Source organism: Siniperca chuatsi, linkage group LG8 (assembly GCF_020085105.1).
Source record: "Siniperca chuatsi isolate FFG_IHB_CAS linkage group LG8, ASM2008510v1, whole genome shotgun sequence".
NCBI lineage: Eukaryota > Metazoa > Chordata > Actinopteri > Centrarchiformes > Sinipercidae > Siniperca > Siniperca chuatsi.
In genome coordinates this window covers 20,965,814-20,984,477 of record NC_058049.1, presented here as the reverse complement: position 1 = coordinate 20,984,477, position 18,664 = coordinate 20,965,814, and the positions used below count along the sequence as shown (strand labels likewise).

Below are 18,664 nucleotides of genomic sequence, written 5' to 3'. Positions count from 1 at the left end.
TGAAGATAATTATCTCCTATCATTGACTATAAAACAAAAATTAAAAAACACTGTAGTTGTTGTGTTGTTGCAGGGAGTATTCCAGCCATGATGTTTTCCAATTTGGGGGATACAAGGGTTTAAAGCTTAAATAACCTCCCAGCCATTTCAAGTGGCAGCCGGCTAAAGACAAGAATATAAGATGTTAACATTGAGGGAATAAGCAGCTTATTTCTCACTGGATTATTCTATTTTTCAACCCCTCTGGGCTGAGTTTCAAATCCTAAAGTCCTCATGGGAAAGCGATGGAGCAGCTGCTCTTCTAATAAATCCAAAATGATTGTGGTGTTGCTTTGGTCGCTAAAAAAGTTGTCTCGAGCAGGACTTTTTTTACTCATCTTCTTAACTTCAGCTCTACTTAATAGACTAGGCCACAAAAGGCACAAGAGATAAAACATCAGGTGACCTTTCATTAATGAATTCAGAACTTTCCTCAGCTCTGGTGTTTGTTCTTTTTAGACCAAAAACCTACAACATCCTTTGTCTAGTCTTTATTCATACTGATGAAGTCGGAACTGTTTGAATATTTTCTGTATCACTGCTGGTAGCAACTTCCGTTCAGATTGTTTTGTAAGGTAAAGCACCAAATTACACCTGCTAACAAACATATATAACATTTATTTAATCAGGTAATCTCACATAACCAACAGAAAGCAAGCTACTGACGTGCACAGAAAATATGTTTTGTTTTTGACGTGCAAAATTGCATACTAATGCTAACATAAGAGCTAGTTTGTATGTTTATCTATTAGCATACAATTAGGCTAATCAATTCAAACAGCCAGGGGCTGTCTGAAGCAGAGGTTCCCTCCAGCCATTATTTTGTTGTGTTGTTTCTAATCCTTTGAGGGTCTGTACTTTTAATAAGATGTTTTACTGATGCACCAATTGCAGTTGTGGTTAGTAATCCTGTAGGTTGGTTTCTGCTCCCAGTCCCAAACAGAATGCTGTGCCATGCTCTATGAACATTGTCTTCAAAGCATTTTAATTATACTTTTGTGAATAAACTGTTGAGGGACCAGGCAGCTAATGTCACACATGTGATCATATGCAGGAAAGGGATAAAAGCACTTCCCCAAAACTTTGACAGCAAAGAGATGAAAGGAGGAATCATTAAATGAAATATAGGGGATGATAATACATTTATGTGCCTGACAGGAACTTCTTTTTCTAAGGAAGCTCTACAGTGAGAAAGAAAGGAGACATGACTGAAACCAGATGATACTTTGGGATCAACAAGTGCAATGACGGGAGCATACTAAGAGAAACTGCACCAAGATAAAAGTGTCACAAAAGAAACTGCCTTAAGCTCTGCCACAGATAAAGCTGAGGGCACAAGCCACCAAAGAGCTGAGAGGAATATTAAGTTACAATTTCATGACCATTGTATCCGAAGAAAGACAACAAAAAACACTTTATTCATGACGGAGACATGGATCAGAGGGGGGGAGCACAGAGGGGGGGAGCACAGGGCTCAGAGTCTACGCCACATTAATTCATATGTGTTCCTCCTGGACATGGCAGCTGTCACAGTCATTTAGGAGAGATTAATCTCTGTCCCTCTCATGGGCAGTCCTGTGACACTTCCATTTGTCACATGACAGCAAATCACCAGGCCAACGCATGGGATGTGACGTTTTCTATTTTCTGGTGCCTGAAACATTACCTGAAACATGGTGTTTTCAAACTGCTTATTCATACAGCTAGAGAGACACGGGCAGAGAAATAGAAGTTGAGTTAAAGGGACAGTTCACCCCAAAATCAAAAATAGATATTTTTCCTCTTACCTGTAGTGCTATTTATCCATCTAGATTGTTTTGGTGTGAGTTGCCCAGTTTTGAAAATAACAGCTGTGGAGATTTCTTGCCTTTTTTGAATATAATGGGACATGACCCAGTTACTCAAGATAATCTACAGACCATGTTGTGAGCAGTTTCATGTATTTTCTTTCTACCGGTGGTTCCTACATGAAACTGCTCACAACAAGGTCCGTGGATGATGGGGTGAACTGTCCCTTTAAAGACAGAGAGGCAAAGAGATTCAGAGAAAGGTGGTTATGCAATAGGGGACTGATGGGAAATAAACCAAAGTGGAGCATTAAGTGTTCCTGACCCGGACAGAAGATGATAGGGGAGGATGTGTGCATGAATGTTTTATGGAATTCTTTGGTTGATGGACAGATGGATGGTTGGATGCATGGATTGTGAAAGAGGAAGTGAGAAGCAGAGAGCTATAGGGGTGAGGAGATTAAATATGGTAGGAGCAATAGTGGAGATGAATGACACACAACTAAAGGAAGGTCACTTGTGGTGTGTATGTGGCAACGGGGTGCCATTAGTCAAGGGTAACTGATTGCATTTAAAATGAAAAATTAACTAAGGGAGTGGTCAAAGGGGACCAATTACTCAGCTATGGACCTTAATGAGTGAGGCTGAGACTGGAAGGCACTGAACACATACAGTACATACATACTGTACTCATGCACAGTCACACACCTAATGCAACCCCAGCATTAGATGCAGAAATGTGCATCCAAGACAAATGAGGATTTTAATGATGTGGACTGGGTTGTACCAGTTATTCCTAAACCCATTATGTTTGTGTGTAAAGTCCCTTGTAAGTTCTTAGTAACTAAATCAGGTTGAACCATTAAAACATTAAAACAAAGGAATGTTTTAGCTAGTGAAGACTTCAGTAGTAGATGAATCTTTTGTTGGACACATATGTAGCAACAATTTTAAGTAATATATTAAGATTAAAGCAAAAGCTCCACATTTTGGGAAGTCCACTTTTTGCTTTCTGATGGAGGTTTAGATGAGAAGATGAATACCACTCATATATGTCCATCATATATAAAACTACTGCCAGCTGCCGGTTATATTAGTGTAGTATAAAAACTGGAAATGGGGAAGCTGGCACTGTCCAAAGAAAAAAAAAAAAATCAGCCTAGCAGCGCCTCTGAAGCTCACTTATTATTACTTGTTTAGTTTAGTTTAGAAAACTATATTGTCCTCAGAGAGACAATTTGTGTTACAGCACATAGTACAGGTGACACAGGGACACATCACAAATTCTATTATCTTGTTTGTTTAATCTGTACAAAAACCAAAGACAGAGAGTTATGTACCAGAATAGTTATTTCACCCGGTTTCCAGTCTTTGTGCTAAGCTTCGCTAAATAGCTGCTGGCTGTAAGCTTATATTCAACAGACAAATACTGACAGAGTGGTTATCGATCTTCTCATCTAGGTATATTGTGTTATTTTTGTGCAAAGTGACTTAAAAACTTCTATGTTGACATCATTGTTAAACAGCATTTTAATCAAGTGTTGGGTCACATGTGTTAACAATATCCAATTATCTCTTTTACCTCTTGCTCTAAGTTTCGATATTATCAAGCCAACGTTAGCTTTGTCAGTTGGCTCAATTAGCAATTCAAACGGTTACTCTTGGCAATTACAAATATTTATTAACAACTAATCTCTATGTGAGAATTTTGTGTTGTAGCATGGTTTAATTTAATGAGGAATATATCTCTACTTAGTAAACCCTTGTATTTGAACTTACGAACAGCTGGTACAACCAGCTCCTGGTCCAGAAGGTCATTTGTTCGGCTTTGAGGAACCAACTGGTGCCATTTGTGTCTCAGCCAGGCTCATCAGCATTTGGCATGTTTCTAAAAACCTGGACATTTGGATTTAACCACGGGCACCACCAAACTTCTAGTATATGAAGCATCTGTGATTTTTTACAAGACATTAAAGTTGAATTGGATGAGGAAAGCAGCCATAAAGGAACATGGAACTGGCAGATAAATAGTCAGAGGATGTGAGATAGGTTAAAAAGAGGCAGACATTGCAACGAAAAAGAAAATATGAAGAGTGAGCTAGCTGTTAAGTGAGTTAGAGGAATGGACAGATGTGGATAAACAGGGATTTCGCAGGCATTTAAGAGAAAAACAAAAAGGAAAACATACTCAATCTCAGCAGAGCAGCCAGATGCTGACTAACTCTGAGTTGTCTGCCACTTGGACATCGCTATTCTGACTATAATTATTCATTAACCCCTAACTCACAGATCAGACATTTACATCCTCCCCCACAGGTGCTTCACAGACGTCTCCATTTGTCTCTTTCACTGTCAGGAACTGTGTGTGCACTCCGGTTCGTACGTTTCTCAAGGTGGATGCAAATCAGATTATCATCATTCCACAGCCCTCCTTATCATTATCATTAAGGGTAAATGGTAAAAAGACTGTGTATTCAAGAATACAGCCATCAGAGCACGAAATTACGAATAAGACAGCTTTATTACTACAGTGAGTTATTGATGCATTAAATAACCCGGGGTAGCAAAATATCAGCTTGTTAGCGACCACTTACATCAGTAGTCAGTACTGAGGAATGCAGGCTGGGAAAGCAATAGGCTGCAGCAGGTTGAGCGCCTGCACTGAAATCTCATAAGGTGTTATTAGGCTGTGTACCCTCAAGGCCTTCTCACATATACTCCTACCAGCGGGCTCTCTGCGGTCAGGCTATATAATTAGTTTTGAAGCTCTGCTACAGAGCTACAGGAGAGCAAAGACCTAATAGAGATTAATCACAACGTCACAGGTGCAGGAGCTGAAAGATTGACCATTCAGCTCAAACAGTGCTTTGGTCTTTGGGCTGTGGTTGACTGCTGTGTGTGGGTAAGTCATCACCATCACCATCATCACCATCATCACCACCATTACCAATACCAGGATTCTGCTCCTGGTTATTTTTTTAATCATTAGCAGCAACATCAAGAGCTTCACCTCATTTTCATTGACGAAAATGTGGACAGCAGCAGTTATTGTAGCGAGAGCTGGGGAGAAAAATCATCAATCATAAAGTGCAGTAGGGGAGACAATACAAGAATACTATTTTCAAAAAAGGTTTATGAAAGACAGATAGAGAAAAGTAGTCGAAAATGGTCCTTTCATCTCATATGGGAGCCACATGGGTATTTCAGGGAAGAAACTAATTCAGATGCTGACACTGATGCAAGGGAACGGACTAGGAGGTGAGGGGGGAATGAGACAGAGGACAGCTTCGAAGCCCAGAAGGAGGTGCGGTGTCAGTGTAAATTGGAGGAGAAGGAGGTAGATGTAGATTAAGGGCCAAAAGAATAAGAACGTGTGGGAGGAGGAGAATGAGGGGGAAAAAAAAGAAGTGGTATGAAGGATCAAACTGGATGCTAATGTGTGCGTGTGTGTGTGTGTGTGTGTGTGTGTGTGTGTGTGTGTGTTTGGAGGTGGGGGGCAGTTGAAAAAGAGGGGAGAGATGCAGCGCAAATGAGAGGGTGAGTGGCATAAACAGAGAGGGAGGGGGGAGGGAGGGGGTGCACAGAGGCAGTGTGGGGAGATGAATACAGCTGTGCAGAGACTGTGCAGAGGAAGATGCACAAACAGTGAAACAACCAACAGGAGCCCACACACCAGGAGCAAATAACAGAAGCGACTGTGGTTTATCAGTGGGAATATAACCAGAGATAACCGAAGAAGGAGACCAATCTCAGCCACTCACAATATTTGGGACAGAGAAAGGCGGAAGAGTGGGGGAGGAAACAAAGGAAAGAGTGGAAAGAGAAGAGGAGTGACCTGAGGTGGGAAAAGAAAAGCAGAAGACTGAAACAGGTAGGAGAAAGAGAGAGAGACATGATGACACCAAACCTGAGAATGAGAAAATTCATTGCATGTAAAAGAAATTTCTTTGGATGTGCATGCACAGACAATTCTCAGCAAAGGTAAAGAAAGTAAAAAAAAGAGATATACTATCAACCAATATGTTATTCTGTAGGTAGACAATACATGGCTTGAGGGAAGGAGGTGATGGGAGAAGTGTGGACTCAAAGAGGAATGAGAGGAGGAAGGGAGCACAAACCAACAAAAATAATCAATTGAGATTTAAGATGCATGGCTGTAAACAAGAAAATGAATGAGAACAGAAAAATATGGTGCCATGAATTAATCATCAACTGGCATGTGTGGAAAAACAAGTCAGACCTAATAACATTCTGAGTCTCTTTAACTTCCATTTTGGCCATTATAAAAGGAAATTAATAGTGTTCACATGCATCATCATTTACAATGGCAGTGCTGTGTGAATAATACATTTGATATTTAATGAAAAATGCTTTGCTGAGGTTCTGGCAACATGTCAATATAATGTTTGCAAACATTGCTTTGGGAATAGCTGGAAACACAAACATATGTGAGATTGATTTAGATTATTTGGATGAAAGCAAGAGGGAAGGAGGGCTGAAGTCTATTACTGACAGTGAGATTCATCTGCAAGAGGAGGAAGGTAGGAGGTGATGGCGAGTAACAACTAGACAACGGGGGGGAATCTGAATCTGAATCAGAATCAGAAATACTTTATTGATCCCCGAGGGGAAACTCTTTTGTTACAGCTGCTCACTGTCACGTCAGTGCACACAGGAATAGAAGTACTAAGCAAATAATATAACACACTATAATACAGGTCAGATAAATTAAGTACCGAGTGGGTATATGTATAAAATTAAAATAAGTGTAAAGTACAAAGTGGATTACCGGTTGATGATAAATATGTACGGTATAATAATACAATGTAATAATATAAGTAATAAGTAATAGTGCATGTACTGTCAAGTTAAGTGTAGCTTATTAAGATTATTATGAGACGGTGGATATTGCACAGTAGTAATAGAAGTATGAATAAATATCAATAAATAGGGTGGCAGCATCCTTGATAAGTTAGAGACAGTTATCAGGGAGGCTTTGTGGATAAACTATGAGGTAGTGGCCACATAAATCAGCAGGTGACAGACTACACAACACAGAAAACACACATGTAAATATGTAGGTGCACTCATGCAGCCTTATCCAGACACTGGCTTTATTTCTTTCTGTGCTCTTAAGTGTGTGTGTGTGTGTGTGTGTGTGTGTGTGTGTGTGTGTGTGAGGCAAATGGAGCAGCTACTAATATATTCATGGAACAGGGAGGCAGGGAATCAATACAAGTCAGTCCGCTGCATTTTACAAGTTTGAGGGCAGTGAGGAGGCATCAACGGGTGAGAATGGCTGCTGCTCCCCCGAGGTTTGCGATCACATTCGGTCAGGTGCTGCCACCCTATGGTGAAACGGCGTCGATGTGAAGGCGCAGGAGAATGACTTGTGGTTCAGCGGTTTATGTGTTCGTGTTTTGGTTTCTCACGTCTCCCTGAGCACAGCTGCTGACCTCTGCCTGCTGATCCACCATGTCTGTCCGGCTGCACGCGCTACTGACCCTCTGCCTGGCCTTCACACAGGGGTGAGAGACCTGAGGTTGAAAACACATGTACAGGGATAGGAACACATGCTGATGTTGATTAAAAACACAGTTCCTTAGCTTCTGCACCAACTGTTATGGTCCATTCCCCATCTCCTGTGTCATCTGTTTTCCATCTCTCTTTATTGTTATCAGTGGTTGTATGTATCCCAACCACCACTGGGGGGAATGGAACGACTCTCAGCTTCTGCCAACAATTCAGAAGCTGATGAAAGGATACAACCGCTACCTCAGACCTAATTTCAATGGTAGGAATGAGCTCGATGAGAGATTGTTTCACTTGAGATTGAGTGTTAGAAGAGGCTGCTCTACAGTCAACATTTGTGTGCTTGTGTGTCCCCCTAATTGAAAACAGACTTATTTCCAAGTCTTCCTCTCTGTCTCTGTCTTTGATAGAGGGCCCCGTGGAAATTGGAATGAGTCTTGATATCGCCAGCATTGATGCCATCTCCGAAATCAATATGGTAAACCACTCTCCCCACTATTTTCTGTGGCAGTGGGTGAATGAGTGTGCGATTGAAGAAAGGAATGACTGAATAAAAGCTTTATCTTCTTTACTTGAATTTTAGGACTACACTGCAACTATCTTCCTCCGTCAGCGGTGGCGTGATTCCCGCCTGGTGTTCCCAGGAAATGAGAGCGTGAGCGTGGACGGACGCCTTGTGTCACTGCTCTGGATCCCTGACACCTTCATCCCCGACTCCAAGCGCTCCTTCCTGCATGACGTCACGGTGGAAAACCGCCTCATCCGCATCTTCAGCAATGGAACTGTTCTCTACGCCCTGCGGTACTTTTTTGTTGTTGTTGTTGTTGTTGTTGAAAGGTTTAGGTTTGTTGATTTGACATTTACTGACATTTGATACTCCTGCAGGTGTCACAAAATAAGCTTCACAGATTCTGCAGAGCTTGTATGAGGAAATTGACCTGGAAGGAGAGGAAATGGAAGGGTGCCACTCACAGAAAAAATGTAGCAAGATGGAGAGGAAGAAAAAAAAACTGTTCTCACAGAAAGACATGTTTTTCCAGTTGTTGTTTTTTTCGTGATTGTCGGGGTAATCAGGCGTTAATTGGCCTTGGGTTCTGCTAAAAAAAGAAAACACTTCATCACTATCATCACTCAGTCATATAACTTGAGGGAATGCCACTGAATGTCTGTATTTCCCGTGCCCTTCAAATAGTTCAGGTTGTGTTAGTGAAGATTTGCAGTCCCCTACGGCCACAGTAAAAATGTCCTGACGTCTAATCTGTCATGTCACACTGATACAGAACTTTATTATGACTAGACAGGTTTATTGGGGACAGAAAGGGCAGTATTGTGCAGGGTACTCAGGGTATTCCTTATTTATTACTAGGAACACATTTCACTAGTGGAGTCTGATATTGTGAAGCTGACTGAACATTGTAGAAATAGTTACGTTATACAGTAGATCCATGTTGTCCATGTCCGTGTTTGTCAATCAAAAATCTGCCATGTTCCTTGGAAATTTTGCTCTAACTAGATACAGAAAAAGGACACTATGATGGCGTTTGTGATATTTCCAGCATTGTTAGTAAGTAATAAATCAACAATCTAATGCTCAGAGACTGTCACTGAATTCCAACAAGTCAGCCACTTCTACATAATTAGTGCATACACATACACACATACATACAGAAAAGTCTGATGTTGACACTTCGGATGTGAGTCTTTGTTCTTTTGATAGTTTCTCAAGGGGAAAGTTCTTTGTGTTCACTAATTATTAATTGCCCTGAAAGTGTAACAGTGTTTCGCTGGGGGAGTTTTTGAAGGTTTCCAATGATCTTGCTATGAATACAGCATCACAGCTACGATTGCCTGCAACATGGACCTGACCAAGTACCCCATGGACAGACAGGTGTGCACCCTGCAGCTGGAGAGCTGTGAGTACCTGTGAACTCCCCATCAACCCTCCATCAAGTGTGTAGATGGACATAAATCACCATCATCATCACCACCACCATTTTCATCATCATCATCATCATCATCATCATCATCATCATCATCATCATCATCGGTGTAGTGAGTATCTTACTGAAGAGATGGTGTTATCCTCAGCAGGCCAGATTCAACAAACCGTAATTAGTGTTTATGTGTGTTTGTGTATGTGTGTGTGTGGTCAGGGGGCTACAACCTGCAGGATGTGGTGTTCTACTGGACCAGAGGGAATGACTCAGTGAAGGGTCTTGACACACTGCGGCTGGCTCAGTACAGTGTAGAGAGCTACTATACGTCAGTGTCAGAGGCTGTGTATGAGACAGGTAGGGCACTTCAACTCCCAGAATTCCCCTTACATGTGCAGTTGTATAAAAGAAACTTCTTGTAGAGCACAAATACAACACATTGTCTTTAAAAATCTCTTTTTGTACCTCTTCACAGGACAATACCCCAAGCTGGTGTTGCATTTTGCACTGCGTAGAAACGTGTTGTTCTTTATCTTGGAGACATATGTTCCCTCTGTTCTGCTGGTGGTTCTCTCCTGGGTCTCTTTCTGGATCAGCCAGTCCTCTGTCCCAGCTAGGACCTGTATTGGTCAGTACCAGATGCCTTACTGCATTTCACTGTAGGTTAAAGCATTACAATGTTGGTAAATTTCAGTGTATCCATTTGAATTGCTATCATAGAAATTCTTCATTATATTTTGATTCACTGTATGACCTTATACCCTTTAGCATACTACCTCACTGACTTTATATGGTCAGACAGATGTGCCCAAAGCAGAGACAAAGTATTTGAATGCCATATATTTAAACAGAATTCTGTATTTTGCAGCACAAAACTGATACATTGTCTACTCTGAAAAAAATATCAGTCGCTCAACCATTACCATAACCTAAATACTTCAAATCATTTGTCCAAAATAGACATAATTTGCTCAAATGAAACCCATTTTCATTTAAAATTGTATTTTTATAGCGGTTAAAGTTCATGTAAAACACATTGTGTGTTTACGTGGTGTTTTAACTTATGGACAATAGGAAGACCTGAAGTAGTAAGCTGTAAACTATGCAGTTGAGTGCACCAAGTTCAGCAATGCATTATAACTGTCCTGCATCTATACAAATATAAATATCAATACGTCATCATCACTTTAGCACCGGTGCAACACAAGTTTTGACCCTTATATGGTTTACTGAAACCAGTATCCAATGAGATCAAAGAAAAAACAGCCAACGAAGGGAAGAAGGGAAATCGAAGGGAGCAGCAGAGGATGACTGAGATGATGAGGGGCTGGACAAACACACAATCTTACATTATGAAAACGACAGCACTGGGATCTATTTTCCAGGCGTCACAACAGTCCTGACAATGACCACACTGATGATGGGCGCCCGCACTTCCCTGCCCAACGCCAACTGCTTCATCAAGGCCATAGACGTTTACCTGGGAATCTGCTTCACCTTCATCTTTGGTGCACTGCTGGAGTACGCTTGTGCCCACTTCTACACCATGCAGCACCAGACCATAGAGGATTTTCACAGGGTGAGGAAAATGTTCACATTTAAATAAGAGGTGAAACTTTTAAAAGACGTTAGATAATGAAAACATTGTAATCTATCTTTCTATCAGGATCTCCTGAGGGAGTTCAATGAATCCAATGGAAACGGCTCCATCCCCATCGTCAGCTCCACCCAACCAAACCAGTCTGTGGAGATCGCCTCCACTGCAGAGGAGCCCACAGAGCAGTCAGAGAACAGTGACACAAGGAACAATGCCGGATCAAAAGAGAAGACGCCGGGACAGGGCTGTGGCCTGTCTTCAGTGAAGGATGCGTCGCGCAGGGCAGCATCTGTCTTCCATGTGGAAAATCCACACAACATTGATCGCCACGCTCGCACTGTTTTCCCCACGGCGTTCCTCTTTGTCAATATCCTCTACTGGCTTTACTACCTCTTTCTCTGAGCACCGGTTCCAAGCTGCTGCACTGTTAATTTCACTGTCCTGAAGCTGCTCTACCTCCTCATTTGAGACCCAATACCAGTTGCCACTGCCTGGATCAATACTAATCATACAACCATTTTGTATCACATATAGAAAACCTTTTTGTCCCACAGACAGGTGACAAAGTGATGAAAAGCAGTTGAATCAGAATTTCTTCTTTGCATCACTCTGTATTGAAAGCAATTATTGATCACGTATGAACAGATGGCTACCAACATATTAACATGTAAAAGTGACTATACAAAGCCTGTATCTGTCTATTTACTGACAATTCCACAGAAAAAAATGAGGATGAGTTAACTATCTGTAAACAATAGGCTGCCTGAACTGCATCACACTATACTGTGCTGCATTGAATTGCCTTCATTTAGTGACTGATGTAGATGTAGATGTTTTTCTTGTTTTGGCTTTCATACTTTGTTTGTATGAGACCACTGTACTGTACATTTACTTCACAGCATAGCATGTGAAATTAAAAGAATAAATCAGTGACTAAGAATGCATTTTAATGAGATAAGAAATTCAGTGTTTGTATTGTAACAAATCATTAAATACCAAATGTTTGAGAATAAGACACACATTTATTATTCCCTTATCCAGGTAGGAGAACAGTAAAGTGCAAAAGTCAACCACAGGTTCAGCAGAAAAGTTGTTAAAATAACATAGTGGAGATTTTCCCACTCAGAAAAAGATTGGTTTGTATCACTAAATAGCACTAACACTGTTAGTCACTCAATTATCTCTAGCAGGAGTATGTAACTGTCTTTGAATATGTGCCAAAGAGGATCAAGTGGATGTAGGATTTTGTCCCAACCAAATGATGCAGCAGATGCTGTATCGCACAGCTTCGATGTGAGAGGAGAAGCTAATAAGTGCAGTCAATAAATGATAATACACTCAGGCCTCCATAGCACACAGCTGAATACCTCTGATAGGTACATCTTGTGATGATGATGAGAAATTAAACATTGAACAGTATAAAGGTATAACACATATAAAACAGTAGTCATGGCTCACTCTGTACAGGCAGAAAAAAAACATATTATATAAAAGGCCACATCATGGCTTAAACTGCCTCCATTCTCTTATTTTCCAAACACATCACATTTCTCACATGGCACCTTAACAATTAAACATTTCACCGTATGCAACACCAGATGAGAACACAATCCTGTGTTGCCTTTCCATTACAACACTCACTGTGCTTTTCAGTACAATTTTCTTCTGTCTTTTCTTTCATAAACTCAGCTTTCTTTCTCCTCTTTTTGCCATATTTGAATGTGTGTCACCAAAGACAATGACAATACTTGGATACAGACAGTGAACAGTCCTTGGATTCCTCACATATGGAGCAGTCCTTTTAGGAAGTCAGAAGAGTAAATATTCAGTGAGATGTACCTCCACCTAGTGGCTAATTTCTTTCATTACAGTTTATTTCCTCAGCAATATGAAATGAAACAAGTCTGAGCTTTGGGTTGTAGATGGAAGATAGACTTGAATGTCACCATAGTCAGATCCATTCCTTCTCTCTCCAGTCCTCTCCATGATACCACTCTTAGGTTCCTTTCTTTGACTCCCATTCCTGTAGAAATAGAAATGATGTAGGTGGTTTAGTAACAACGTGAAAATAAGGTCATTATTCCAAGAAATGCATTTCAAGTGAGTGCAGGTAAAAACAAGTTTATCACAAGTGATAAAAAACAAGCTACACAAAATATAAATAACACCAAATTGAACAATTTCAGTTGTGCCAGTCTACTGTAACAAAGAAATGTGCACACAAACAAGGAAAAAAACAACAAAAAGGAAAAGGCCCATGGCACAGGTTTGCAGATTAAGTCAACGGGTCATTTTCAATTTACAGTAATATAGCAAAATGGTAGAGCTAGGTAATATTGTTAAAACATAATATCTTAAATAGCCTTAAAGAAATGGCTTCACAAAAATATTTTTTTATAATTAGAGCAGTAAGTTAGACTATCCAGTTTTGAAAACAGTGCTTTATTTATTTTTTTTAATAAATTAATTTGTAGATAAAATAAAACAGAAATGCAAATTAAGAGGCTGAATGGCTGTATAGCACTGCAAGGTAATGTTATTATCGCTACCATCATCAAGGTAAGTTAGCAATCATCAGATTAGTCGATAATCAGAGCATGGAACACTTCTATAAGCTTGTTGTGCTGCTTCCTCTCAAACATTTGCAGAATTTTTCTGTGCATGTTCACTCATTCTCAAAGTAAAGGTGGATAAAAACACAGTCCAATGACAACAATGCTGATCTATGTAGTTGGCATCTACAAGAAAAATATTGCAATTATATTGTACTCATTCGTTAAATCACCTGCTGCAGACCTGGTGGTATCTTTCAGGTAGAAATATTGTGAATCGTATTGTGAAAACAGGAGTAGCTGAAAAAAGTGATATCAAAAGTGACTGCACCAACACACGCACACTGTCTATCTATTAATGTGTGAACTGCGAAAACCCATTGGATGATGACACAGGCTGCTGTGATTCTATCAAACCCCCTCCCCCCGTGAAGCCTGACAGAGAAATCTGTCCATAATGACAGAGAGGAATTGTTCAGGAAGTGAGAATGGCGGAAACAGTTGGTAAGTTAGTCAGAGTTACTACCTTTGCCTTCTGCATGACAGTTCCTGTAGAAGAAGCATAAACAGATGGAGGTCTCCTACGCATCTCTAAGGCACAGTTCACTGGTAAAGACTCACTGTAGATATTCCTTGTCTTTTTGCTGGAGGCCTACATAAAAAGATAAAGTACAGACGTAAATTAAAAAAATGTGTATGCAGGCAGGTGTAAACATGTATTTGTGCAGCATTCCACATAAAACAACAAATATACCTTTACGGGGGGTTTAGCCTCAACAGGTGCACCCAGCACTCCGCCGGCCTGACTCTTCTTGAGGTTTTCTTGGACCTGAGTCAGCCGGAGCTCCAGGTCCACCCTCTCTGCCTCTTTACCTCGACAGGCGTCCTCCAGCTGGGACACACGCTTGTTCAGGGAGGACTTCCTCCTCTCTGCTCCACAGAAACACAGGGACAACACACAACACAGTGAGACAAACAAGGATTAGAAAAGTAGACATTTTCATGTCCTCCTTTAGATGGTGTTAAGAGTCTCAAAATTCAGTATGATTCAAACAAAGAAACAAAGTGCATTTAATCAAGTGTACTGTACAGTTTGGACTACTTTCACTTGACTTGAGTGTTTCCATATTATGCTGCTTTATACTACTATTAAACTTTTTATACTATATACTACAGCTACTACTAGTTACTTCTTAGATAAAAATTTTACATAGAAAACCTATGATGAGTTTATAAATTCTGATAAATTGTTATAGATTAAACTACCCAAAAGTACTAAAAATAATCCAATAATATAGCACAAAATGGCAATGGCAGGAGGCACTCTGCTGTTCAGCTACTTTTACTTATTTTACTTTCTTTTATTATTCCTTTACTGATTCATTTTGCTGCTCATACTTTTGTACTTGAAATGGAGTATGTTTACAATCTGGTATGCTACTTTTATGTAAAAAACAAAAGAATATTAATACTTCTTCCACCACTGCTGGCAGCATACTATGTGAAACTACAGGAAATTAATAACGTTTAGAAGGAATTATCATAGACTTGTTTTTTTTATATCAAAAGCAAGTAGATGTTTTATTTATCCCTGTAGGGAAATTCTCTTCTCACATGGCCCTCTAATAATGGAGGTCAGAGTGCAGGGTCAGATACAGAGCAGGGATACAAAATATGCACTTGATATGCAAACATTATGGTTAATGTGCAGACAAATACTGAACCGTCCAGCTGGCAAAATATGACTTACTAACTAATACTTTTGCTTAGGAAGACTTGGTGCCCCTATTTGTCTCTCAGCAGTAATCAAGGTATGTATATAGTAGATGTATGTTCTAGCTATGCTGTTCATTTTGAGACTACAATAACCAGTCTTAGTTTCTGGATACTGAAGTGCTGCAGAATTATATTAGAAATGAGTTCAGCAATGACTGAGAAGAATTTGTGTAGCATCCGCTCTCTGCTTTGCTTTGTATCTCCTTACCAGAGGCCGTCTTCAACTCTTCCTTCAACTCTTTCTTCTCCTGTCGGAGGGTCACTAGTGCATTTCGTATCCCATCCCTCTCCCTTTCCAGCTCCTCTTTCTCTTTCAGGTAACGCTTGGCATCCTCTTCAGCTCGCGTTTTCCCATACCTTCCATACTGGTTGGCATCTGGGTGGAGAGATGTCAGAAGAGGAAAGATGAGGGGTCAAATGTGCAAGGGTTATGGGAAGAAGACAAAGATATCTCACAGCAATATTTCTGCCTGTCTTTATTAATGTCACGCCACCTCTACAACTCACACGAAAGCATAGCACACAAATTTGACCTTTTTTAAAGAATTTTAGGAGAGTACACTTGATATAATGCATGAATAAAAGATAAACACACACACACACACTTCTACAGAGGGAGAGGTCAGGAGGCAAGACAGCGAATCTAATGTGAATGTCCAATAAATCTCAGGTTACATCCTGAAGCTCGCAGCCCTGGAGAGTGCTGTCTCTTTGATGTGTCAGAACGTCACAGTGAAGGCCTGTGAAAACAGTACTGAGAAGAGCACTGAGACAGCCGACCACACCAATATCACTTTCCTAAACTCAGGATACTTATCTCATTTATTTGTATGGCAGTGGCCAACTGACACAATGGAGCAAATGGGAAAGTGAGAAGAGAGGGGAAAAAGGGGAATATTGAGCCAGATAAAAGCTCAAATTTTATGACTGTCTGTGAATTGGTACACCACTGAAAGGATTGTATAAAGAGTGTAAGCTACAACAAAACTAGAGCTTTGCAGTCTAACTCCTGTTGGACACACAACTATATTAAGAGGGATGCCATCTGTATTATTCTTGTTTCCCGTGAAAGGCAGCAGGCTGCTACCTTATTATATATATATTATTTTTTTTGAGAGAGACAGATGGAAAGCAGAGAGGGGCATAAAGATGAAAAGACACAGGAGGGAAGCTTCTAAAAAGATTTGGTCTTACTGTACCTAAGTAGGATTTCGGCGTTCGCGTTATTTTCTGATTGTTTCACAGTGGTGTGTGTGTGTGTGTAGCTCAGCTCCGCTCTTGGTCAAACAGACACCTGCAGCTCTTTATTATTATATAGTATTTGTAACATTTTAACTGTTTCACTGTTGTCTGTAGATGTTTAACAGCATCAACAAAAAAAGTATATGTGATAATTCATGAACATACCCTAACTGATATGTGCCTAAACCTAACCAAACTTTTATTAGTGAAACAGTTGAATTGTTGAATATCAACTAATAAGCTGTTGAATGTTACAAATACTCTATAAACTATCTGTAGGTGGACTATCCAAGTGTAACCCACACCACTGCCCAAAGGTTGATGCCCAAAAACGTCCGAACACGGCAAACTAATACAGGCAGAGGGCAGGGTCTCCGCAGATACAGACAGAGCCACACACTTCTAGTTGGTCATAAGTGATGACTGAGAGGGATTATTTTTGTATAATTCTATAAATAGTTTTTTAGGAAAATCCTACTTATTCTGCCTTTATTAATCTAGACCTGAATGTTAATAACTGTCAATTCCATCTGTATGCAGATGACACTATTTAATACACAAATGCTGACATAGTTGAGCATGCACGTATACACTGCAGTACAATTTAGATTCTATACAAAGAGCCCTCAACAACAAGGTTTCCATCTACATCGTGGCATTTAGTTATTCAGTAAGTTATATTTTAAGTTTCACATTGACTAAACAATAAAGAAGCTAAACTAAAACGTGGGTTCTTTTCTAGAAATAGGTGTTTCTTTAAAAACAGAAGAAAACAGTTGGTCCAATCTTCATTTCTTCCAATTGTTGAAAGAGTATTCCACCAATTTAGCATTGCACTCCTATAACATTGTCAGAGTCACTATGGACAGTTTAAAAATATGATCAAAATAGATGCAGCAGAACCAGAGATATTTTTATTTTATTCCAACCATTCTTCTTTCTTGTAAAAACTTGCCTCATATTACCCACAATGCAACTAAATTGCTGACAGTTCGGTTGGAGATTTTCGCGTGTTATACTTGAGGCCGTTATCCTCAGACTTTGATGTGATGTAGTTTATATGCACACATCAGCTGATCCCCTACAGTATATCACAGTACCATTCATTTCATTACTAGTGGTAGCCATATTACCCATCACTGCACCATTTTAAAAAAATGGAAACTGGACATCTATCTCATAGAAATGAGAAACATTGCCTCCTTTTTTTATTTTTACTGATTCAAAAGCTGCCTACATATCTCAATAACCTTCTGAAGTATCAATATTCTGCAAACCCCGCATTTGCAAAGTGCAGTGTGCTTTTAGAAATCCCTAGAATTAAGACCATCCTTGGAAAATCAGCTTTTAGCTTCTCTGTACCTTTCAAATGGAATAACCTTCCGAATACTCTTGGACTTGGCACACTAATATGTTTCTCACAGTTTGTCTCTATCATTGGAACACCAGTTGAATGTGAATGTTCTAATTGATAACTTTGCCCTTGTCATCACTTAGTTGTCTCTTAAACAGGGGACTCCTGCAAAAGAGAGCTTTCTCTCAGTGAGTTTCCACTGCATAAATAAAGGTTTCAATCAGTATAGTTCATGAAAATAGGCTCAGCATCACTGGAGGTACAGCAATGTTACTTTGGAAAACTAAGCGCACTTACTTGAGCCTGTTCGTTTGAGGGAGACTAAAGGCTTGGTTCTGTCAGAGTCGCTGCTAGAGAAACTTGAGCGCCGCTTCCCTTGATTCCCAGACTGCTGCCTGCGGTTCTCCCCTGACTGGGTGGAGTATAGAGGGGGTGGGGGGACATGACAGATGTGGGGGGATGCAAAAAGAAGGATGAGGACACAGGGAAAAAAAAGAAGGCAAAGTTTGTATATTACACAAAGCAATAAACTAATCTTCAGATTTACTTGTTTGAGACTACTGAGGTGTGTGTGTGTGTGTTTGTGGCTGTAGGTGGTGAGAGGTATGTGTTTAAGTGCATGTCAGCGGGGTTAAGAAAGGAGTTTACAGGCTGTAAAACTGCCATGACCTCTTGCCTTCCTCTCACCAGTTTGATCTCTTTTTCTTTTTTTGGTCTTTTTTCCTCTCCCATGCCCACACACTGCCTTTTCTCTGGCCTACAAAAAGCTGTCATTGATAGGCGTGCAACAGAGCACTGTCTGTCTGCTCAGTTGACTGATATGGGGGTGTCATATTCAGACATATTCAGAC

The 18,664-nt window shown here is 40.2% G+C and overlaps 2 protein-coding genes across 5 annotated transcripts in view; one reads left to right on the top strand and one right to left on the bottom strand.

The window, feature by feature from the left end:
* The first annotated feature begins 5,411 nt into the window (after positions 1-5,411).
* Positions 5,412-11,822, top strand: LOC122880864 (gamma-aminobutyric acid type A receptor subunit pi). 2 transcript variants are annotated; one of them, XM_044206409.1, is made up of 10 exons: positions 5,412-5,697; positions 7,275-7,354; positions 7,508-7,620; positions 7,769-7,836; positions 7,942-8,159; positions 9,189-9,271; positions 9,512-9,649; positions 9,768-9,920; positions 10,678-10,871; positions 10,959-11,822. In XM_044206409.1, exons 2-10 carry the CDS (start codon positions 7,302-7,304, stop codon positions 11,289-11,291), a joined length of 1,353 nt encoding a protein of 450 aa, XP_044062344.1. In that variant the 5' UTR covers positions 5,412-5,697; positions 7,275-7,301; the 3' UTR covers positions 11,292-11,822. The 2 variants fall into 2 exon arrangements, with proteins under 2 accessions (XP_044062344.1, XP_044062345.1); XM_044206410.1 differs by lacking the exon at positions 5,412-5,697 and having other exon boundaries at positions 6,745-7,354.
* Positions 11,823-11,891: 69 nt separating this feature from the next.
* The window catches only part of afap1l1a (actin filament associated protein 1-like 1a), a 28,241-nt gene continuing 21,468 nt past the window's right edge, over positions 11,892-18,664 (bottom strand). For all 3 annotated transcript variants that reach the window (XM_044206405.1, XM_044206406.1, XM_044206407.1), the window contains exons 15-19: positions 18,111-18,225; positions 15,426-15,593; positions 14,196-14,371; positions 13,968-14,093; positions 11,892-12,912 (exon numbers count right to left, since the gene is read on the bottom strand). In XM_044206405.1, the coding sequence (XP_044062340.1) occupies positions 12,886-12,912; positions 13,968-14,093; positions 14,196-14,371; positions 15,426-15,593; positions 18,111-18,225 (612 nt within the window). In that variant the 3' untranslated portion in view covers positions 11,892-12,885. The remainder of the gene's footprint in view (positions 12,913-13,967; positions 14,094-14,195; positions 14,372-15,425; positions 15,594-18,110; positions 18,226-18,664) is intronic.